Here is a 23,880-nt window from a genome sequence, read left to right as displayed (position 1 = left end):
TCGGTGCCGCGTTTGGGCTTAGAGCAATACTCGGTGTGCGATGGAGGAAATGTCTGCTGGCAGAGGCAGCTGCTGAGCCAGGGAGGCCGGTGGGCCGGGGCCAGCCTCCCCTTCCCACTGCTGCGCCAGGCCTGGGCCAGTGGGCCGCGGCACCCTCTCCACCCTGCTTGGTCAGGTGGGTGGTCAGAGGGGGCCCGCCTGTTCCAAGCACAGCACGGGAGCCTCTGCCAGGGCCTCTGCTGAGACAATAGTACTTGGCTCTAGAAAGACGGGAAGACTCTAAGTAATCAAGGCTAGGCTTCTTACTCCCAGTTTTGGTTTTTTTTTTTTTTTTTTTTTTTTTTTTTTTTTTACGGTACTAGGGATGGAACCCAGGGACATTCTATCTCTGAGCGATATCCCCAGCCCTATTTTTTTATTTTTTATTTTTATTTATTTATTTATTTATTTATTTATTTTTTGGTGGTACTGGGGTTCCTGGAAGCCCTTCTACCTCTAGGCTACACTCCCAGACCTATTTTTTATATTTTTTTAAACAGGGTCTTTTAAGCCAGCGGGGCTGGCCTCGATCCTCCTGCCTCTGCCTCCCAAGCGCGGGGATTACAAGCGTGCGCCACCACGCCCGGCTTTTATTTTTTATTTTGAAACAGGATCTTACTGAGTTGCAGAGGGCATCACTAAGTAGCTGAGGCTGTCTGTGAACTGTGATCCTCCTGACTCAGCCACCCAAATGTTGGGGTTACAAGCGTGCGCCACTACACCGAGCTTACTCTCAGTTTTGAGTAGGCAAAGAAGGTCCTAGCTGGATCCCATACATCTCAGATATTGAGGGGACCTGCCATTACACACCAGGGAAACCGAGGCCTGGAGAGCGGAGGGCTTTGCCCAAGGTCACTTCTGAGCTAGTTGGCGTGCCCTCCCAGCCGGCCGCAGCTGCTCCTCCTGGTTCTGTCCTGTCCCCTCTGCCCTCCCTGGAGCCTCTGCGTGACTTGCTCATCCTGGAGCACTTCCCCCGGCCTCTGTTGCTGCTGCACATTCCTTACCGCGGGCGGTCTCTTCCCAGGACCGCTTCCCACAGTGGCTAATCCCAGCTGGGCCCCTTGGGCCAGAGGAGCCCTGCGCAGACAGGCCTGGTGGGCGGGCCCCAGCTCTGCTTCTCGACCTGCTGCTGGGGACCTGGGCAAGTTCCTTAACCTCTCTGTTTCTGAGTGCTCCGTAGTGCAGCAGAGCCCCTCTGCCATCTGGGCCTGTGGTTGGTGCCCACACATCACGGCCGCCATGAGGGCACTGCCATGCACTTTGTGGACTCTCCCTTCCGCCGCCTCACATGTGGCGGGTGACAGGTTGTGCGAGGTAGGCTGGGCAGAGACCATCATTGCTCTCCTACAGGCCGGAGCTGGTGACTGAGGGGGAAGGAGGTGAGTGATGACTGCAAGGCAGGTGGTGGCAGAGCCAGGCGAGGACACAGCGCATCCAAGCTCCCCCTACTGCTCCTCTGCTGAGGCTCCAGGCGCCTGGGCGCTGGGCATGTGAATTGGAGGTGGCCACTGTCCATCTGTCCCTCTCCATCAGAAGCGTCCTGCCTCAGGCTTGGCCCTCCGCCCATGGTTCCCAGTTCGGGGTTTTCCGACAGCCTTCCCCAGAGCCTTGGTGTGCCTTTGTTTTTTCTGGAAGCTGCAATGCCCCCCAAGTTTCCAGAGATCAGGCTTTCTTGGTGAGGATGAGTATGCCATTTCGCCCTGCCAGGGCAGCACATTCTTAGTACCCAAGGGAGAATGGAGAACGGGGAAGCGAAGGGGCAGCCGCCCGGCCTCAGCCTGCTGCGGGCACACACCAAGCACGTCTCCTGTGGACATGCACCCGCTTCCTTTTCCGTCTGGCTGGGAGCTAAGCGCAGCCACTGGCCACGTTCCTTGGTTGCCTCCCTGTCTGCTGGATGATGAGCCTGTGCCGTGCTATTACCTGGGTGGTAAAGCTCCTACTGTGTGCCTCTCTGGTGACACCAGTGATGTTTTCTTGGATCATCTCAGGCAGCCATCTCTTGGGTTCATCCTGATTCTCTCCAACAAGGTGCTGGGGGCTGACCCCCAGGGACACAGACCCCCAGGTGTGACCTGAAAAAACATGGGCCCTTTCCCTGCTGCTGCTTCCCCACCACCACGGCGGGGGCAGAGTCCCCTCTGAGCTGCGCCTTCTCCCTCTGTGTGTTGTGATGGTCCTTCTCCACCTGAGGCGGCTTGGAGGACCCAGTTATGCTCCTGTGAAAGGTCCAGCACACAACAGGCCCTCAGAAAATCACCAGCCTTCTTTTTTTTTTTTCCCCCAATCTGGAGGTTTCTGCCAGTTAATTTAAAACTTTCAAGGGTATAAATGAGCTGGAGGCTCTGAATCGTCATGGCCTGGGCTTAGGTGGGGAGATGTATGGCCATTCATTCAAGTTGCTCAAGTCCTGCTTCCCCGTTTCTGAAAAGAGATGGTGATAAAGTGGAGCCTCCCAGGGAAGTAGTCCAAATTAAATGAGATGGTTTTCCAGAGGGCCTGGCCTGGTGCCCGGGCCAGGCTACATGCCCAGCACGTGCTGGCCTGGACTTTCGCTCTCGGTCCTCCCATGGCGGGTGCTACTCCACCTCCCCAGCCCCACCCAGAGTGGGAGCTCCGTGGAGCCCGTGCTTGGTGGTGGGGATGCTGATGTGTGACCTCTGTCAGCATCCTCAGGCTAATTCCAGGAGCGCTGGGCACTTTGTGTCCAGTGAGTGGGGCCTGACTTTAGACCTGCAAAGTCTGCTTCAAACCTCGACTGCCTATGAGAGTAACTTCTGTAGTGGGGAAGAGATTCAAGCAGTGTGCCTAGAATCCCCGAGCGTCCCCAGCCTCCTCAAAAGTAGTCAAATGAATCAGTGCTGTAAGCTTGGGATTCAGATAAAAAGGGAAGTGTGAGTTCTCATGAAGGTTTGAGTGGAGGCTGTGTCTCCCAGCAATGGGAGGAGACTGGGGGAAGAAGAGCCATCACCACAGGGGCTGGAGAGCAGGGATGCTGAACGGTCTGTGCATCCCATGTTCCCTGCAAGCCCTGTATCCTGTCTCGCATCTTCAGCCCTGGGTCTGATGTTCCAAACACCCAGGACTGGAAGCAAAATGGCCGAGGTCGAGGCCAAAGGACTGTCAGAAAGCAGCATGTTGGGTTGGTTCTTTGTACGCCGTGATGGATTGTACGCTTTGCTTCCCCTCCCCCCGTCAGGCTTTAGAAGTTTGGGGAAGGTGTTTGAGCCCGTGGGGTGGGGGCAGAGCACAGCCAGCTAGTCTGCTTTGAAGCTGCAGTGGGATATTCTTTAAAGCCATGGCGAGCGCCTAAAGGTGATTGGGGGGGGGGGCGCTGTGACTTCAAATCAGAGCGGAGTTTCTCAGCTTGGTGCCCTTGACATCTGGGCCTTGTTCTTGGTTGAGGGGAAGGGAGCGCCCGTGCATTGTAAGATCCCTGCTTCCTCCCAGTGGATGCCAGCAGTGCCCTGCTGCGGTCCTGACCGGTCACCTTGAAGCACACTTCCACAGTTGAGAACCACTGGCTGGGGGAAGACTTTGACCTCCTTGGTGGCTGCAGGCCCCAGGCCCAACTGCCTGTTTGGCCTCAGAGAAGAAAATGCTCCTCCTGAACCTGGCATTGGAGAGGGGAGGCACCCGCTGTGGCCCGAGGCGGAGTAGAGCCGGGCAGCAGAGCCTCGCGTCCTCTGTAGACACGCACGCACCACACCGACCGCTGACCCCAAGATGGGTTGTCAACTCCCTACATTTTCCCAATTCCATGTGCCCAGGAGCTAGGAAGGATGGCAACATTGGCTGACAGCTTCTCGCCCAGTGCTGCCGACTCCCGGGTGATCCCAGGGTCTCCCCTGCTCCCCTCCATGAGGCCAAGCAAGCAGGCATTTTGCCAGGCAGCCGCCAGCAGTGTGCGTCGCTGCTTTTCATAAGAAAAGGCGCCTGAGTCCCACTGCCAAAGCACAGAGCCATCTTGCCCGTTAATCAGGATCTCAGAATTCCTGGAGCGATCTTAGCAACTGCCTGGCTAAGCCTTACTTGATTTGCCCTCGCCCGTCTGCTGTCAGTGCTGGCCGTCATCCACTGCCCCCTCCCCAGGCTGGGTGGACTGTCCACGGAGTGGGTCAGGGCCCTGCCACCAAGCCAGGCTTATTCTGGCCCCTGGGAACCTGTTCAAAGCACCAAGACTGCACATCTCGGCAGGGGTGGGGGGAGCACTAAGTTAGAATTAGTGTGATTTTTTTTTTATTATTGCTCTGAATTTTCTATTTTAAAAAATTAAAAGAGGAAGCTGCCCCGCGGATATTCCTGCTATTCCCTGGAGGAAGAGGTTTTAAAACCAATATGGGGTCTGGCCCCAGGAAGAAGGTGCAGTCAGAGCCCACCCTGCACTGGGGCATCTAAGAAGGTGCTGCACAGCCACACTGGGCTCAGGCCAGCTCCTTCAGGGGCCCTGGGCCTGCCCCGGGCTGAGCCTGCTCATTTCTCTGCTGCGGTCTCATACACCAGGTGGTCAGTGCTAGGTGTCACTGTCAATGGGCCTGGCCTCTGCCCAGCAGGTGCTGTTCACATAGCTCCATTGCCCAGCCAGCACCCACCCACCCTCTCAGGACAAGATCTGGGGCTTTGCTGATCTCTCTAGGGCCCCCCCGCCCACAGCTATCTGGGAACCTGAAATCTCCAGCCTCTCCAGCAACCCAGGGAGGTCCCTCCTGGGCCTCCCTCTGTGGCAAAAACCTTTGAGCTCTGCATTTCTGAGCCCTTCCTGCTGGGAGGATCCTGTGTTCAGCAACTCAGATACCCTGTACTTGGAGAAGGGCCGCTGAGTGCCAGGCAGGTCAGCCGGAATTAACATGTGTTTTGCTGAGAGAACAGAGTTGTCACCCACTTCTTCCGCCATGTCTGGGCTAGGAGCCGTCCTGGAATCTAAGGGGGTGGTGGCCGGGGGGCGGGGGTGCAGCAACTGCGCTCAGTCCTGTCTCCGCTCAGTCCTGTCTCCGGGGCCTCTAATTTGCCTTTGAAGACCCAAAGCCCCTTGGTTTTCTGGGAGAGCATCTGAAAGGGCTGGGATTAGTGGTCACAGTCTTAGCTTTCCCGGAGGGAGGGCTGTGTGCTGTGACTGTGCCAGCCCAGCCGAAATGGCGTGCGGCCTTTCTTTCTTGCCATTGACTGTCCAGTTGTGGAAAGAGCCTTGGAGGGGCAGAGTGCACAGGCTGGAGATAAATAACAGCTGGAAAGTGGCCAGGCCTGGATCCCCTCTCCCCACAGCGGTGACTGTCTCAGTAGCCAGCTTGCTGTCCACCAGGCGCCCTGGGAGCAGGTGTGGCCGTGAATCCACTTGAGACGCATCATCCTGGGGTGGGCTGAGGAAGCTGCAGGCTGGCCCACGCTGCTTCCCACCAGCTTAGGAGGCCTTCGGCACATGTAGGGAACACTAGAATGTTTCAGAGACCCGAGGGCCTGACCTTTCCTGGGGGCAGATGCCCCGGTGGGATGGTGGTCCGGAGAGGACCTGGCTCCCAGCATGCACTGCTGCAGCTCATCTTCTGAGCCTCAGGCCTTTGCTGCTCTCCAAGCACAGCCTGGGAGGGAACCATGCTTTTAATTAGCTGGGTTCAGGGATGGTGGCTGTAAAGCTCTGGGAGGTGAATGCAGCGCCTTGCCTTTAGAACCTGCTGCCAGTGGACACAATGTAGCTGTAGGAATGAAAACGAGAAAAAGAAAGGCCCACAGGCTAGGATTTTTAATTGGCACCCTCCTCCGGGCCCTGCGCCCGCCCGGGGGCTCTGTTTAGGCGGCTGGGCCTGGACGGCGAGTGATGGGACCTTTCACAGCTTCAGACTGATTTAAGTGGACCTGTATAGATTCCTGCCGCCCCTCTGAAAGAGCTGGGTGCAGTCACCGCGCCGAGAAACCCTGGGAAATTTGTCAGCCACCTGCGAGTGGTGAATAGCGGGGCTGCCAAGAGCCGTGCAAAGCCGCCTGGGCTCCCGTGGCCCTGCGCCCTGCCTGCTGCACAGAAAGGATTTTTTTTTCTAAAGACGCAATTACTTTTTTTCACCCCCCAATCCATTGGAAGTTGCTTTCTTGCTTTCAGCTGGGTGGGTGGGATCTTTGATTCTGTGATTCTCCATTAACCTGAGCTGCAATTGATGTTTCTCTCGAGAAACAGAGAGCTGGCTTGCTTTCTTGTCGGCCATCGAGGAAGGGACTTCTTTGTGTTACGTGCACCTTTTCCTTTTCCAAAGATCATTGCAAGCTAATAGCGATTCCGCCCGGACTGGTCCCACGGTCCCTTCAGGGATGTCAGTTTTTCTTGCTGCCATGAAAACACTTTGAAGTCTCACTTAGTGGGGACAATGGCAGAGATTAATGAGGGCAGGCTACAAATAAAAGGAAAAGCGGAGAGGCAATTGGCCTGCCCGCCAGAGCTGGGGCCACGACTTAAAGGGGGTCCTGGAGACCCACTCTGCCCTGCCCAAACAGTTGTGCGGGAAATGTATGGGTCATGCTTTGTCCTGCAGTGAGAATCGACTTTAAATGCACAAGACAGAGAAGCCACCTTGTCCTCCGGAGTCGCCATCTGAAAGCGCCTGTGAGTGCGAGTGGATAGACACACGTATGAGTGGGGAGTGCTGGCCCTTGGAGATGTCCAGTTCCTTGTTCACTCGGGGACTTTGGTACCAAAGGATGCGTGCCAGGCTGGTGTGGTCGTGGCTCAGTGGGAGGCCCGCCTGAACACCCTCCTGTTAGGCCACCAGGGTGCACTCACTACTCCTGGTAGTGTCTCCTGCGGGAGGGAGGTGCCAGGCTTGCAGAGGTGGCCTCTGAGCTGCGCCAGCCTGCCCATCTGTTATGGCAGAGTCAGATCTCTGCCCCCACTGCCCTCTCCCAAAAGCTGGCCTGTTTTAGTCACCACCACCAGTGGAGGCTCTGGCAAAAGAATGACACCGTCCCTGTGAATTTATCCACAAGGTGCCCCTGGCTTGCTTTCTCTCCTCTGCAGCCTGAGCTGCCTTCAGATCTCTCTGACCTGCTGTCAAGGCAGGCTGCTGACAGAGCCATGCAGGGCAGGGCAGTGTTCCTGAGGGTGTGCAAGGTGATGTGGCCGAGAAGGACAGAGAGCCGAGATGTGCTCAGGTCCTAGAGCGGAGCCTGGTGCCTGAGTGTTGTCAGATCCCCACTTACAAGTCCCCCTCTCTGCTGGGGGATGGGGTAAAGAAGGGGCCCCTCTTTCAGGGAGCCACGGGGATGCCTCTCCACGAGGGCTGAGTGGCCAAGGGTTTTGGAGTCTTATCTCCTGAGCTCCTCCCGACCCCAGCCCCCTTTCTGGGTAGACACAGGCCTTGGCCAGTGTCACAGTGTCTGGAGGCCCCTTCCACGATGACACTAGCAGGTGGAAAGTGAGGCTTCCCAGGGATTCCGTGCTTTCTAAATCATTGGATGTTCTTGAAGGAGAGAAGCAGATCACTTCCTGACTCGGGCCCAGCCCAGTAAGGACATTAGGCCAGAGAGCGCCTGGCCTCCCAGTCCCCAGCACCATCTGCATCAGGAGGATTGTGGAGGCTCGGTGTGTCGAGTTGGCAGGCACCAGCAGTCATGATAGGAGTTGTAAGGTTTTGAACTGATTCCAGGGTGGTGGTGGAGGGGCGCGTGTGACATGTGCGTGCAGTACACGATCTGAGGGTCCCCAGGAAGCTGCCTGGGGACTCTGTGCACCCGAGGGTGCTGTCATGGTGTGCTGAGCAAGTCCCCGAGTCTCAGCAAGTCCCCTGTGGTCTCAGCAAGTCCCCGAGTCTCCAGTGACTGTGCCCTCTGGCCCCCAGAACTATCATGAGGGTTTTGTGAGAGGCTCCCTGGAAGCCCCGAGTAAAAACTTAGTAAGTGTTGGCGCTACAGTCACCCGAGGCTCCACACTGCCAGGACACAGCAGAACCCCCCAGAAATACTCTTTGTTCCCAGAATAAGATTTCAAAGGGTAATGATGGGCAGACCAGTGGGCACCCCAGTCTTGTGGGTTTAGGGTGACTTGGGGAGCTCCAAGCCCTGTAGTGCTTGGGGGCACCTGGGGGCTCTCAGGCCCAGCTGCTGCCCACCTTTCCTGGGCTGGGGCATGGAGGCTGAGCGGGCACAGCACCCTACCCACCTGCAAGCTGGTGCCTAGGAAGGGGTGGTACTGGGACCAGGGAGGTGCAGAAGGCCCTAGAATATACCTGCACAAAGGGGTGCAGCCTGGAGGCTCCCCAAGCTGCCCCTGCTGCTCCAGATGGTGGGAGACTGACCCAGGTCTCTTGGCCAGGGTAGTTGGAAACTTTTGCCAAGCAGCAGGCAAGGATTGCTGGGGGCGTTTGGGGTAAAAAGAAGGTTGGGCTCTTGGTACCCTGAGTCCTGGTGTTCTGGGAACAGTGAGTGGAGAGTGAGGTGGGGACTCAGGCCTTGGACAACAGGGGCAGATCTAGTGTGTCGAGTCCGTCCCTTGGACTGAGAGGTTGCCTAGGGATGCAGGTGCAGTTGGTAGATCCTGCCAAGCACTCAAACAGTAGTGAACAAAAGGGGGAAAAATACGCCTGTCAGGAAATTCGCAGTTATGTCAAGGTGTGTCCCTGGGAAAATCCAAGCTACAGGGACCCACCCTGGCCAGCCCTTCCCGTGGGGCCGGGTCCTGCTAAGGCTTGAGCTGGTGCTTCCCAGGCGGCTGCTCCTAGGCGGGTCTGCACAGCAGCCCCACAGTGGACACCTCCGTTCCCATTATGGGAGTCCAAGCAGTGTGCCCAAAGCCGCTCAGCTGGAGAGAACAGACGCCCACTGCCATGTCGGTGTGGTGACCGAGAGTACCCGGGCCCCTCTCACCACCGAGGTGGGCACCCGGCACCCTTTGAGGAAGTAGCTCTAGGGTGCCTGCCCTGGCAGCCCCACCTCCTGCCGGCCTGGCCCAGGTGTAAAGCACTGTGGTACCCACCCACAATTCCCGTCCTTGGGAAGCTGAGGCAAGAGGATCATGGGTTCAAGACCAATGTGGAATAACTTAACAAGACCCTGTTTCAAAGTAAAGCAGGTCTGGGGAGTATAGCTCACAGGTAGGGCACTCCTGGATTCAATCTCCAGCACCACAAAAAATAAAAATGGAACCATGAACACTCCCACCCAAGAGCACTGCTTTAGGGTGTCAGATGGGATTGGAGAAATGGGACCTACATGGGAGAGAGGGCAAGCCACCTCAGGCAGCAGTCTGGTGGGCAGGAGTCCAGGCGGCTCCCATATTCCACCACGGCTAAGCCAGTGTTTGCCTCCAGGGAAAGCCCCAGGGTAGGTTTTAACAGGTCCTCTGGAACCCAGGCAGGCGCACCAGGGTTCCTGTACTTTGTCCCAGCCACTCCCTGTTGGCTCTGTGGCTGGGGCCAGTTGAGTCCGGAGGAGCAGAATATGGCCAGGAATGTCCCGCCACACCTACCACCAGGGCAAGTCCGGGGTCATCTGCCCTGCCTGGGCACGCTGGGACATGCCGGCCGAGCTGCTGGCTGTGACCTGTGCTTGCCCACACAGGACTCTCCAGTGGCCAGCACAAGCCGGCGGTGGCCTCTCCCAGCAGCCCAGGGGTCTCTGTTCTCGGGGCTGCTGGGTGGGGCAAGTGAGCGCCTCCTTCTGCTTCCCACAGAGGCTGCCCTCTGCCTGCCTGCCCAGGTGTAGCTGGACACCTTCAAGACGTGTTCACCCCCCCCTCTAGGCCACGCCCACTCATGGGCTCATTTCAACGTCTTGACAGCCCCCCAGGACAGTTTTATTTCCCTGTTTTACAGAGGGGGGAAGAGAAACTTGGGTTGCATAATTTGCCAAGGGAACAGTAGCTTTAATGTGTGAGGCAGGGTTCCACCCCAAAGGCTCATCATTTTAAACCATTCATCCAGCCACCCCGGCCCTGTTCTTCCAGGGGTTGGGGTGCAGCCTGCCCTCCAGAGCTTGCAATCCCCATGGCACGGGGCTCCCTCTGTGGGACAGAGGCTCTGGGAGGCTTCATGGGGAAGCGGGATCTCCACTGGCCTGTGAAATGTGTGGCCTCTCCTAAGGGAGAGCGAGAGGTTTATTTGGGGTGGGAGTGACCCTGGCCTAGGGAGGGCACCCATGGAAGAACAGGGAGCGGGAGTGGGTCGGGTGAAGTGGACTGGGGCAGCAGGGTGCACAGAGACCTAGCCATCGGCCCCGAGTGAGGCATTTGCCCTTCTCTCTGAAGGTTGGGGAGGACGGTGCTCAATGGGATTTGATGTGGAGCCGAGAGGCCCACGGGCATCCGCATGTGAACATGTCATCGTCCGGGGCTTGTGGCAGGCTCAGGCCTGAGGATGGCCGCTTGGGGCGCTGCGGTCACTGGCACAGGTCTGATTTAGATCCCATGCCAGGCCTAGAGTCACATGGCCGCTGATCTCCATGAAGCAGCCTCTTGGGGCAGGGTGGGGCCCCTGAGGCTCAGGCCCAGGACTCGCTCATGATGGAAATGGACCCAGAGCAGGCAGAGCTTTCCCAGGACACACCTGGCACGAGGTCTGCTGGAGCCAGAGGCCGTCTGCCCTTGGAAGTATATGGTTTCCTTCCACTCTGGCCTGCTGTTGGGCCAGCAGAGTGACCCTCAGGGGAGCCAGCAGGGTGACCCTCAAGGACCTCTCCTTCTCAGAGTGGAGGACAGATGGAGGCCCAGAGAGGAGCAAGGTTTGCCCAAGGCACCCCAGAGGTGAGTTGAGACTCCATTTCTGATTTGCCTCTCCCCAGCGGGAGGGGAAGCACTTTGCCAACCTGTGAAGGGGTCAGGATGGCTGTGGCTTCTAGAGATTCCCATGCCCGGGCCTGTTAAGGCAGATCAATCAGGCAGTGTATTTCTGCAACGATTCCCTACATTTCCTTCATGGTTTATATTTTATTGTTAGGAGGAAAGAAGAATTCCCTGCCCTCAGTGAAAGGAACTGGAGCTGAATCTGACACTCTGAACCCAGTTTCTACTTCTCCCCTGTCAGGTGCAGTGATCTGACCAGTGGAGCTGGAGCCCCGTCCTCACACGCATGTGACCCCAAGGTGTACCCACATACACTTCCACGTGTGTGGTGCTCATTGCCCCTGGAGCCCTTGACACATGAGCAGCCTCTTCCTTTCCCTGCCAATACTGGCTCCTCTGGGCAAGGCAGGCACGGCGTGGCGTTGAGTCCCCCAAAGAGCTCAGCAGCATCCATCCCTGGAAAAACAAGCCCCAGAGCAGCCCATAACAGCGAGTGTTTTCCAGGAGTTCTTCCTCCCCGTGCCCCAGGAAAGCCCCCGCCCCGCCATGTGCAAAGGCTGCACGCCTGGCTCACTGCGATGGCGCTGCCCACATGTGGCCGCTGCCCTCCCTGGGGTCGGCCCTTCCTCCTGCTTTCTCCCTCCAAGCTTGTGTGAAACTCCAGTTTAATGTGCTTGTTGGCTAGGAGGGATTTTTGTCTGCACAATTTTGCAAAGTGTCACTGTAAAAAATGCACAAGTTTTATTCCTACCAATATGAAGAAAAGGAAAGAAAATCAAAGAACCTCGAGACCGCGGCAGAGGATGGAAGGTTCGTGGCCAGCCTCAGCAGCGTAGCGAGGCCTTCCACAGCTTAGTGAGACTCTTTCAAAATAGTAAAATAAAAATAAAACAGGGCTGGGGTGTAGCTCAGAGGCAGAATGTGCCTAGGTTCGATCCTCAATACCACTAAAATTTTTTCAAAAATTTTAAAAAAGAACTTTGGAGGAAAAGAACCAAAAAGTTTATGAGCTGGATGTGGTGTCACACACCTGTAACACTAGTGCTTGGAGGCAGAGACAGGAGGATCACAGGCTCAAGGCCAGCCTCAGCAACTTAGCTAGACTCTGTAAAAACTTTATTTATTTATTTATTTATTTATTTATTTATTTATTTATTTATTTATTTATTTATTTATTTTGGTGGTACTTGGGTTCCTGGAAGCCCTTCTATCTCCGGGCTACACTCCCAGACCTATTTTTACATTTTTATTTGGAAACAGGGTCTCCTAAGCCAGCGCGCGCGGCTAGCTTCGAACCTGCGCAATCCTCCTGTCTCTGCCTCCCAAGCGTGGGGATTACAAGCTTGCGCCACCACGCCCGGCTCTGTAAAAACTTTAAAAATGGGCTGAGGGCGAAGCTTGGGGGTAGAATGCTCCCAGTTTCAATCCCCAGTACAACAACAAAAAGTTTTAATATTGAATGGGGCAAGAGTTTCTTTTTTGGAAAATACAAATGACCATTAGATTTTGACCTTTTTCTTACTTCTAACTTAGTGTGTCCCCTCCTCTTAAAATAAATACTCGCACACTCAAGCATGCATATTTTACTTTGGGACAGTACACCTATGTTTGAAGAGTAGAGAACTACACAGAGTAAACCCTCATCCCGTCTCTCCCACCCCTGTGGCCTCATGTTGATGACTGTTTCTTGTACCGTGCATCAACCAGCTTTCCACGACTATGACAGGAGCGCCTGAGACAAACGGCTAATGAGAAGAAAAGGGTTATTATGGCTCATGGGTTCAAAGCCAGAGTCACTAGGCCTGTTGCTTTGGGCCCGTGGCAGCACAGTACACCATGGAAACGTGAGGCTGAGGAGGCCTGTTCACTGCATGTCAATCGGGCAGCACAAGGGAAACAGGAAAGGGCCAGCGTCCCAGTATTCCCGCTGCGGACTCACCCTCCAGAGGCCTAACTTCCACGAGGCTACACTTCCAGATTCCACCACCTCCTAATACCACCATAGACTGGGGCCAAGCCTCCAACTCATGGGCCTTCGGGGACATAAAGATTCAAATTAGAGCATGCTCCTTCCTGCCTCCTAATCCAAGCAAAGGGGAATGCCGACGACCGAGTCTTATTCTGTTCTTCTTACACAATAGATAGCATTCTGTGCTGACCTGTCAGGCACCTTGCTTTCTTAAACAATGAGCCCTGTAGGCGTTTCTGTGTCAGAAGCCAGCTGCTGTCACCTCTTCCAGCTGCAGGCTGTCGGCTGCATGGGTGTGCCTGGCTTTCCCCGGCCCCGCTGCTGGGCCCTGAGCGTGTCCAGCCTTCCTCGGCTGCAACTCACAGTGCACGCGCGTCCCCTGGGACCTGGGCAGCCCCGTCTGCCGTGGGCTTCCTTCCCTCTGGCAGGTCTGCTGGGGCTCAGGTGGTATGCATTGGCCACTTGGGGGGAGGTTATGGCTATATTTGAAGGGGTCTCTTTCCCATCATCTCAACTGAGGCTGGTCAGGTGCATTTTTGCCAGCGGGGTAGGTAAAAATGATTTCTCTATGCTATTTTAGTTTGCATTTTTCAAATCAGTTGAACATCTTTTTGTATATTTGAATACCTTAAGCCATGCATATGTCCTTTTCTCTCCTCCTCCTCATTCTTTTCTCTCTCTCTCCCTTCCCTCTCTCCCCCTTTCTTTCTTGTGGTACTGGGAATTCAGTCTCTTAAAAATTTATTGTTTTGGAGCTGGGCGTGGTGATGCATGCTTATAAACCCAGCGTTCTGGAGGCTGAGCCTGGAGGATCTCGATTCGCGGACAGCCTCAGCTACAGAAGTAGAATGTCCCGGAGTTCTGTCCCCAATACCAGAAAAAATAATCATTTGTCTAAGTACCATCCATTTAAAATTCCATTTTTTAAAAAAAATGCATTTTCCCCTCTCTGATATCCACCTTTCTCCTTTGCTAAATTGTATCTGTTTAGAGCATTATCTTCTATTTCATTAGTCTCTTAATATATGTATTTACATGTACGAATATGCTTTTAATTATTGAAATTTTATAATAGGATTTTTATATTTATTTCATATTTTATGTTTATTTTTATTTTGGCAGTACTGGGGATTGAGCCCAGGGGCATTCTACCTCCAAGCTATACTCTTAGCCCTATTTTTATTCTTTATTTTGAAAACAGGGTCTCACTAAGGAGCTGAGGCTGGCCACAAGTCTTTGATCCTCCTGTCTCAGCTTCCCAAGTACTAGGATTATAAATGTGGGCCACCGTGCCTGGTCTTTAATGGAGATTAAACCCAAAGGCCTTCTTCCAAGCTCTACCCAAAGCCATTTTTTATTTAATTTTTTTGTTTATTTGTTTCGAAACAAAGTCTTACTAGGTTGCCAAGAGTCTCTCTAAATTGCCGAGGCTGCTTTGTTTTATTTTATATATATATATATATATATATATATATATATATATATATATGTAATATATGTATGTGCTGGGACATTAAAACATTAAAATTAGGGGCATTCTACCTCCGAGCTACACCCTCAACCCTATTTTTTATTTTTTTATTTTGAAACAGGGTCTCACTAAATTGCAGAGAACCTCTAAGTAGCTGAGGCTGGCCATGAAGCACTTCCTCCTGTCAGCCTCCGAGGCACTGGGATTACGAGCATGTGCCATAATGCCCAGCTGTAACAAGTTTTAAAATATTACTTAGTATGGGCTAGTGTGGAAGGGATTAGTCTGCATTTATTTTAACAGAGCTTTCCTGACTAATCTCTTTTTTTCTATTAAAGACTTGTTTATTTATTTATTTTTCTATTTACAGAGAAACTTGTCTTTAGAAGAGAGATTGGGATTGGATTTCTGAGTTAAATTAGGGAGAATGGACACTTTTTCAGGTTATGTCTTCCAGTCTCTGACACAAGATGCGTTAGTCCCATCTTGTTGGTCTTTCAGGTTTTCTTCTATGGGTTTTGTGAGTTGTTAATTTATCCCTTGGTATTTTATCTTTTGTGTTGCTGGCCTGTCTTCTTGCTTTTGAAAGTAGGTTTTGTTAGAAATGCGGGCAGCTGGATATAGATTTTGGGAGCTCAGCCCCCGGCCCCTTGGCACACACTACCCTTGTGCAGAGAGCCACCACACGCTCTGAGCCCAAGCCTGGGGCGTTGGACAGTGGACGGCGGCGGGCGCTCAGGAGGGCCGCGCCTCCACGCACGTGTCAAGTCTTTTCCCTTCTAAGCAAGTCAGTGGTTTTGTTTGAGGCTCAGAAGTTGAATGACCTCCACGGTCGCCGTGGGCGCGGGGAGCTAGGGTGGCAGCCCAGGCCAGCCCGCCCGTTCCACACCTCCTGCTGCTCGGGCGCCGCGTGCTGTCCCGAGCACGGCCTGGAGGTGAGCAGGTCTGCTTGCACATCCGCTCGCGGTGTGGTTTGGGACCAGGGCCTTCTAAAAGTCTCTCGGCCTCACCCCATCCATCTGCAAACTGGGTGACTAAACCAGGCGATGATTTGCTTGCTCATGTTTCTACAAAGGGCGTCCCATAGCTGGGCGTGGTGGGCACACTTGTAATCCCCGCGCTTGGAAGGCTGTTCCAAATAAAGTATAAAATAGGTCTGGGAGTGAAGCCCGGAGGTAGAAAGCCCCTGGGTTCCACCCCCAGTACCACACACAGAAAGAAAGAAAGAAAGAAAGAAAGAAAGAAAGAAAGAAAGAAAGAAAGAAAGAAAGAAAGAAAGAAAGAAAGAAAAGGCTTCCCATGCTTTGGGGTGACCTCCAGGGGGCAGAATCTAGAATGGAGATATAGAGCTGCTGGGGTGAAGCCAAGAGGACCCCAGTGGTCAGCTGTCCTGTCCTGATGTGGCCCGCCAGCGACTGGACACCAGTCAGTGGCCGCCATCTTCTCTGAGGGCCCAGGCCCACCCACCTCTGCCCTCAGGCTGCTGCAGAAGCCATCCCCCAGTGCCCTGCTGGCTGGTTGTACCCTGAGAACTGGGCTCAGGCCGCATTGGCTCTGGCCCCCCGCCAGAGCCCTGTGTGCTTTGGAAAGGTCCCTTGACTTTTGTTAGGCCAAGAATTCTCTTCACACCAAGCTGCCAGCAGAGCGATTGCACAAGCCCCGTCCTGAGTGTGTGCTGGCCTGAACGCACACCGCAGAGACAAAATGTTTGTTTTCCAATTGTGGGAGCTCCGGGAGGCCCTTGGGCACAGGCTTCCACGCCCTCAGCCCTTGGGCAGCCCGCTGCCAACCCAGGGCCTGGTGCAGAAGCAGTGTCTACCAGCCAAGGCCTGTGGGCGCAGAGAGGGCTGCTGATCCCGGGGCCCGAGGCCTGGGCAGGAAGCCTCGGGAACCCCGTGGAGTCTATGCCTGGTGGACTGCTGGGAGTGGGGTCAGGGCGGGAGCTAGAGGCCTGCTTCCAGGGCTTTGTGAGACTGGGTTTGTTGGGTAAGGAATGAGAAGAGGTGGGCTGGGCGGCAGCCGGCAACAGAGGGTGTTCACAGGACTGGAGATGCAGCAAGGTGGCTGGGGTGGGCGCTGGCCTTTTAGGGAGGTTCTGTCCAATGAATGCCACGCCAGTGGCCCTGACAGCTCAACTGGGTAGCCGGTAGCCGTGGAGGGATGGCTGGAACCGATCTTTGTCCTTGCTGGTCTGGCACAGGAAGTGGCAGCCGGGCCTGCCGGGCCTTGCTGGTCTTCTGAGGCTCAGGTTGTTGGCTGACAGTACCTGGGGATGGGCTGTCCCCAGCAGTGACAGTCCCGACTTCCAGGGGCCATGGCTCATTTGCCTCAAAGCCTTTATCTTCAACTGTGCTGGGGCCTCTGGAGACCCACGAGAACTAGCGGAGCAGGGCATCCATGGCGAGGGGGCTGTGTGGGGCAGACCCCTGAGCTGGTGTTGCCCCTCCGGGGTGACTCTCAGGGAGGCCCAGCCTGCAGGTTCAACGGCACACTGGGCCTCCCAGACCTGGAGGCAACATCAGAGATTAGGGGCAAATCCCTTCTGACCCCTCCACTGCGTCCTTTCTGTAAGGAGGGACAAGTGGTCCTGCCTTGAGCCTGGCAGTCTCCCTACAGTCTGTGCCCTGCGGTGCACCTCCTGGGAGGAGGTGGCCACTGTCCTACCAGCTGCAGCAGGTGCTTGGGGAACATGTCGGCCTCTGCAGAGGTCAGCCGAGGAAGCTGTGGCATAGGAAGGAAGGAAGGACGGGGCCAGCCTTCCACCCAGCAGGTATTACAGAATCCAGTGGGCCACCACTTCTAGAGCCTGCGATCTGGGAAGAGCTTGGAATATCCAGTGCCAAATCAGTGGCGCTTCCTTGGCCCCAGAGAACCCCCTGCCCCACGACTTCATTTTCCACTTTAAGTCTTGGCCAGCGGGCTTCCCCAGCTAGAGTTTGCAGCGGCATTTTCCTGGGTCCTGAGGGTGAGGAGGTAGTGTAGAAGTGAGTCCTGTGCGGAAAAGGGCTGAGGCTGGTGCTAACGGGCACCAACGTAGACGTGGGCAAGCAGCCGGTGTGCCCAGCATAGGAGACCCTTTGCAGGACTGCAGCAGTGTAAAGAACTGCCCCAGAGGAGGGCTGCCGTGCCCCTCCAGCACCTCCTGACCCCTCTGACCCCAGGGGCGGGGGCAGCAGTTTCCTGCGAAACAGCCGGCCTTCATGCAAAATTCAAATTTACCAAATATGGGTTAGAGATAGGCCAAAAATGTGCTCGTGCCGTCTTCTCTGAGAGAGTTGAGAGAGAGAGAGAGAGAGAGAGAGAGAGAGAGAGAGAGAGAGAGAGAGAGAGAGAGAGAGAAACGCCCCAGGAAACCGCATGTCTTGCTTGTCTTGGTTGTTTCCGTGCCAGCCCCAGCACAAGCGAGCAAGCGAGACTTAGAAAATTTCCAGGCCGCTGGCCATCCGTTCCCATGGCCTGGTGTTTTCTGGACATTTGGACAGTTCTGTTCTCATGCACGTGTCCATTTGGGCAGGAAATGCCTCCGCTCGGGCAGAGCCTCAGGCCCCGCCGCGTCCAGTAGGGCGACTGCCGGGCCAGGAGGGGCAGGCTGCTCACTCTGCCTGGTGGGCTGGGCATGTTGATGTCCTGGTTTCCCAGAGGGATTCAAAGTGCCTCACTAAAACCTGCAAGACACAGAGGCCCATAAAATTGGGTTGAAAAGAGGGAGCTCGCGTTAGAGAGGGTCACTTGATGAGCAGTGCCGGAGAGGGAAGGACACACACACCAGGGGAGACGGGTCTCTGTGAGAGGCAGAGGATGTCTTGTGGGTACCACGCTGAGGACACCGGCTCCCAGTTATCACCAGGTGTCTGGTGTCAGTGGCTGGACTTGTAGCCGGGCCCAGCGGTCGCTCTCTGCCCAGTGCTTGGTCTTCCCGTCTGGGGATGAGCAGTCGCACTGGTAAGCGGGTGTGTGCTGGGCCTACAGGAACACATGGAGTCCCCTGACGGTTGCCCTTGCTGTGGTCCCTAAGGCCTGAGCTGGGGGTGGATGATGGAGACGGTTCCTGGGTGGTGGACAGTGGTGCTCCTGTGACTTGAGGAGGCTGACTGGGACTTGTAGCCCCTAGGGACAAGGACGAGCTCATTGTGCCCAAGGCTCTGCAGGACACGTGGCCCTGCGTGGGCGGCAACAGAGGGTGGAGGATCTGTTGAGTTTCCTGGGGGGAATGTTTGGCTTGTACCCCAAAGTCAGGGACCAGGCCACCTATGCCTCTTTCCCCAGGGCCCAGCCAGGAGCCTCCCACCAAGGTCTGTGTGGGACCTGCACTGAAAGCTCCTACTGAAGAGGGGCTCTTGCTCCTGGCTGGGAGGCGGGCTGGGCTGGGCTGGGCTGAGTCCGAGACCCAGGCTGGGGCAGTGGGCAGCAGCTGCGGCCTGTGTCATACCCGGCTGAAGGCTGGGGGGTCTGGTGGAAAACCGTGACCCTCAGGGGCTTCATTCCCAAGTCACCCCTACACACAGCAGGTGCTGTTTTCTGTTTCTGGTAGACTTTAGGAGTGGGGTCAGCGGCTCTGGCCACTTCCTGAGGCCACATGGACAGTTCCCATGGGACAGTGCTGGGTCTTGAGAAGGTAGAAGTTGTAGGGTGGGGACACTTTGTGCTTGGTACCGTGGTTTCACTTTGAAGGATGTGTCCTATGGTGCTTTGCACTTAGCCCCCCAGAGCTTTCTGCAGGCATCTTGAGGGCACCCAGGCCTCTAGGCCTCCAGCAGGCCTGTGCAGCTTCGTGGGAACCGTGAGCCACTAGGAGAGGCAGGCACAGCAGGCCCAGGTGCTACAGCCTAGGTACGGGTACACCTAGTGTTTGTTTGGGTGGGCTCAGAGCTAGCCTCTGGCCTAAGCGCACACTGCCCCACTGTGGCGGCCACATTCCTCCTGGCAGGTGGGGCATTCAGCGGTGGCTCGGCTGTGGCTGAGGTGGCTGCATTTTGAGCCATCAGTCTTGTCGAGGTGACACCAGGCTTTGCAGCTAAGGGACAGGCGCCTTTGAAGATCGGCGGCATCCTATGATTTGTTTGTATTAGGATTTACCAGCCAAACCCTGTAGCTTCTCTTGCTGCAAGCAGACGAGCCCAGTTATTCCAGACCACCAGGGCAAGGATAGCCCTTGGCACCCTCGGCACCCTGTTCTAACAGAGGCCCAAGCCCAGAAGTTGGGGAGCCTTATCTGAAGCTATAGTGCTGTATGTGGCAAAATTTGGCATCTGGCATGGCCTGTCTGACCTCAGCCCTCTCCAGGCCCAGCCAATGGGGGTCCTTACACCCTGCTGTGGGCTGTGGCCAGTGCTTAATGTGAAATTGGTCCTTTCAGGCCATTGCAGCAAGATCTTAGAGTACATCGTTTAGAAACAACAGAAATTTTCGTTTATTTAGTTCCAGAGACCAGGAAGTCTGATCACGGCACCGCAGCTTCCCTGTGTGATGAGGCACCCTGCCTCGCGGAGTCTGCACACAGCAGCGGTGCAGCTGGCTCCCACAGGCCTCTCCCACCGGGTGCTGGTCCCCACGCGTCTCCACCCGTGCCCTAGTCGTTCCCCAAGGCCCCACGTCCTACTCCTGTCGCACAGCCACCTTCAGATGTGAGGACATGTTCATTCAGACTGAGCACACCGTCACGGTGGCCACAAAGCCAGGCCCTTCCCTCTGCGCCTGGTAGGTTGCTGGACAAGATCGGGCAGACAGCTGTAGCGGGAACAAGGATGGGGGCGTAGACCAAGGCCCAGAGCACAGAGCGGCTCAGTTGGGGTTTACTCAGCGACCCCGCCCTCATTCGCTTGCTGAGTGACGTGAGTTGAGGCATCTGGTACCCGGGCAGACGTGCTAATACCCAGGCGCCATCAGCGCCTCGTCTCCCATACTGAACCATTGCCACTGGTCACTCGAGGTGCTCAGGCCCAGGCTGGACACTGTTGTTGATGCTTATTCTTACATGCCTGTTTAGGCAAAGAAACAGACTGCTTGGCAGGGTGTGGGAAAGGGAGGGTGGGCTCCCTGGGCTCCTGGGGCCTCCCTCCCGGGCCTCCTCCATCCAGGGCAGTCAGGTTGAAGCTCCCGGGCTGGGCCACCCTGTCTCTTTACTTTACCCTGTCTTCCTCAGGCTGGTCCCTCAGCCTGGGAGTGCCGGGGCCTTGGGAGCCGCGTTGTGTGCCGGGGCAGGAGGGCGTCTGTGCACGGGGGCTGGGTCGAATCCCAGGCAGGTGTTGGCCGCTGGCGGTGGGGCCCGCTGAGACTTGGTCTAATTGGTGGCCTGGCTCCTCTCCCTGGATCCTAGCGCTAAGCCCCCAACACCCGAGACTACTTATCATTTGATCAGTAGATTCCGAGAGAAGCAGAAGTGGCAGAAGAGATCCTTGGGGGCGTTGAGCAACCCAAGCGTGTCCCCGCAGGCGCGGCCGCAGCCGCCGCCCTCCGGAGAGAGGCCCTTTTATTTCCCGGCTGCTAAGCCTGCTCCAGCAGCAGTTTGCTGGGACCGCCAGTGGTCATCTGTATTTCAAAGCAACACACAAACACTGCGGCCTTTGAGAGGAGCAGGGCCCTGGAGACAGGTCTGTGATCTCGGCATGGCAGGCGCGTGGCGGGAGAGGTGGCGGGTGGTCGAGTCTCTTGCCTCTGTGCGCAGCTCTCTCCAGCTGTCCATCCGAGCAGGGACCTCCTTGTTACAGGTCCTGATGGCCGTGTCTGGGGTTGGGTGTGGACGCCCGTCACGGTCACAGCCTCTGTCCCACCTGCTGCTGGACCATGCGTCTGGCCCCGGGGAGAAGCCAGCATTCAGTGGCGCTCACCCGGCGCAGCTTCAGGACTGTCCTGTGTTTGGTGGGTGGCTCCGAGCAGGACTGGCCTGTGCTCCCTGAAGTCACATTCAAGATCCACCTGCTGTTGGGTCAGGCCTCAGGCTGGCAGGCAGGAAGCTCTTGTGCAGCCCTGCTCCCTCCCCTGCAAGACAGGCAGGGCCTGCCCTGCACATCCCTCAGATGAATCCCGGAGGCCCCAGCCGGCAAGCGCCAGAAGCAGCCTCGAGCCTGGCCCTCCTCCAGCACATCCATGGGGACCCCTTCCCCCACTCACCCAGTTCCCATGGAAGGTCCAGGGGCATCTCCCCCTCCAGGTACAGGCTAGGACTCACGTAGAACCAGCTCCCTGGATGGTCCTGATACACACCGGGTTAGGACATCGGCTCAGCCTCTCCTGGCCCCCATCTTGTCTGCCGGTCAGAAGTGAACAGGGTGGGCGTTCTGGCCCCTGTGTGCATCAACGCAGTCTGGGGAGGTTTCCATGTCACCCAGGCCCCTCCCACCGCAACATCACTGTGCATCAGTTAAGGTCACCGCTGCCGTGCTCTTTTTAATTAGTTAATTAATTAATTAACTTATTTATTTATTTGCAGTACTGGGGATGGAACCCAGGGGCATTTTACCTCCGAGCTACACCCCAGCCCTATTTTTTATTCTTTATTTTCAAACAGGGCCTCACTGTGTTGCAAAGGGCCTCGCTAAGTAGCTGAGGCTGTCCTCGAACCTCTATCCTCCTGTCTCAGCCTCCCAAATGCTGGGATTACAAGCGTGCGCCACCACGCCCGGCTTCACCGCTGCCTTGGTCTGTGTCAGGGCTGTGTACTGGTCCCCGTCTGAAAACATGCATGTTATTTAACCACCTTTGTACGTGGTTTGGGTTGTTCTCTTCCTTTCATTTTATAATGACTAACAGTGACTAAGAGCATTCCTGTCGGGACTGTGTATGGCTCAGTGGTAGAGGGTGTTCCTAGCAAGCTCAAAGCTCCGGATTCAGTCCTCAGCACCAAAAAAAAAAAAAAGTTGCTGAGTTTTCGTACATGTTTTAAATTGTTCTCTTAGGATAAAAATCCCAGTAGAGTCAGACCTGTATGTCCACGGTACTGAACACGTACTAACTGTTTTTGCTCATGATTATTCTCTAAACAACACAGTGTAATTATTTACATAGCTTTTAAGTCGTAATAGGTATAGTGAATAATCTATGGGTGATTCAAGGTCTGCGGGAGGATTGCAGGTTCTAGGCAGATGCTACGTCATTTTATACAAGAGACCTGAGCACAGAGGAGGGAGTTCCTGGAATCAGTCCCAATACCCAGGGGCTGCTGTAGTGAACCTGCCTGATCAAGGACCCGGGCACATTTTTACAGGACACGCCCTGGAGGGCTGCACACACAGCGTTCCAAGCTGCTCGTTTTGCCAATCGGCTGAGTCTTGTTTGTGCCTCACCAATGAAGTTGGCAAACAGCTGAATTTGAGTTTTTTTTTTTTTTTTTTTTTTTTTGGTAGTGGAGATGGAACCCAGGGGCATTCTACCTTAGAGCGACACCCCCAGCCCTACCTTTTCTTGTACTTTATTTTGAAACAGGGTCTCACTGAGTTGCAAAGGGCCTCACTAAGTAGCTGAGGCTGGCTACGAACCCGGAACTTCCTGTCTCAGCCTCCTAAATGCTGGGATCACAAGCGTGCGCCACCACGCCTGGCTTGAATTTTACCTTTATTATTCCAGAGTGTTTACTAGGTAATAAAGGAGTATCTCTTGGTGATCAAACACAGGGTCCAGTGGCCTTGCTACCATCGGGCTGACCAGGAGCCCCTAGGGTTTGGCCTGGTTTGGGGGTGCATGGTCCTGGGTTCAGGAGGGAGTGTAGCCCGTCAGTAACCTGTGTCCGTCCCTCCACAGAACTGTCAAACCTTCAGCAGCCTCAGCAGCCTGGCAGTGGGGTTGGAGGACTGCGGCCCCCAGAGCCCCTTTGGCCTCCACGTCAGCAGCACCCGGTCCTGGACGGCCTTGCTCTCAGCCTCAGCCTCCAGCCCAGGGGGCAGGACCCCTGCGGGGACCCCAGTCCCCGAGCCTCTTCCCCCATCCTTCGACGACCACCTCACCTGCCCGGAAGACCTGTCCTGCGAGGAGTCAGACGGCTGCGGCCTGGACGAGGGCTGCAGGAAGGGGGAGCCGGTCACAGCCTGGCGGGACTTCGGGGCTTCTGGGAACAGCCTCTGCTCCCTGGACGGCGAGCTGGACATTGAGCAGATAGAGAACAACTGAGGGGCCGTGGGTGCTGCTCCGGGGTGGGGTGCATTAGATCCAGTGGGCCTCCCTCGGGGCCCTACGTGGACACTCGGCGGGGGAACCTGGCCCCTGGGCCTAACAAAAGCTTCCTGAGAGGTGTCGTTGGGTCCCGAAAGGGAACCCGCTGCCTCCAGAAAGAGGCTGTCTGGCTGCGGTGTCCTGCTCCAAGAAGGCTGGCCCGGCCAACGGCCCCTACTCACCAGCGATTGGGCTCCTCGGCCCCGGGTCTCGGGGACTGCGGTAGCCACGGAGCAGCTTTTGTTTTGCTTTCCTCGCCCTGCTCCGCACAGGGTGTTGGGCCTGTCTCCCGACAGGGCTGGGCAGGGGCTGCATCCCTTGGGTGGGGACCTGGCGGGGCCCAGGACCAGGTGGGGCTGGGGCCATTGGTAGGGCCACTGGGCTGTGTCCTGGTCCTGCCTGACCTTGCTCAGGTTCACACTAGGAGCCGGCCCAGAGCTTTTTTCACTCAGTTTATTTCGTGCCTTTTCTCCCAGGTCTCCCCACTCCAGGTCTGGGAAG

At 55.8% G+C, this 23,880-nt stretch overlaps 1 protein-coding gene across 1 annotated transcript in view; it reads left to right on the top strand.

The window, feature by feature from the left end:
• Positions 1-23,337, top strand: part of FAM53B (family with sequence similarity 53 member B) — a gene marked incomplete at both ends in the record, with an annotated part of 75,663 nt that extends 52,326 nt beyond the window's left edge. The window contains one exon of the mRNA XM_080694102.1: positions 22,972-23,337. Within this exon, the coding sequence (XP_080550228.1) occupies positions 22,972-23,337 (366 nt within the window). The remainder of the gene's footprint in view (positions 1-22,971) is intronic.
• Positions 23,338-23,880: the final 543 nt, after the last annotated feature.

This window comes from Muscardinus avellanarius (genome assembly GCF_963383645.1).
Source record: "Muscardinus avellanarius genome assembly, chromosome: 4".
NCBI lineage: Eukaryota > Metazoa > Chordata > Mammalia > Rodentia > Gliridae > Muscardinus > Muscardinus avellanarius.
Note: the sequence above shows the minus strand (reverse complement) of the source record. Positions and strands in the feature narration are given on the sequence as shown.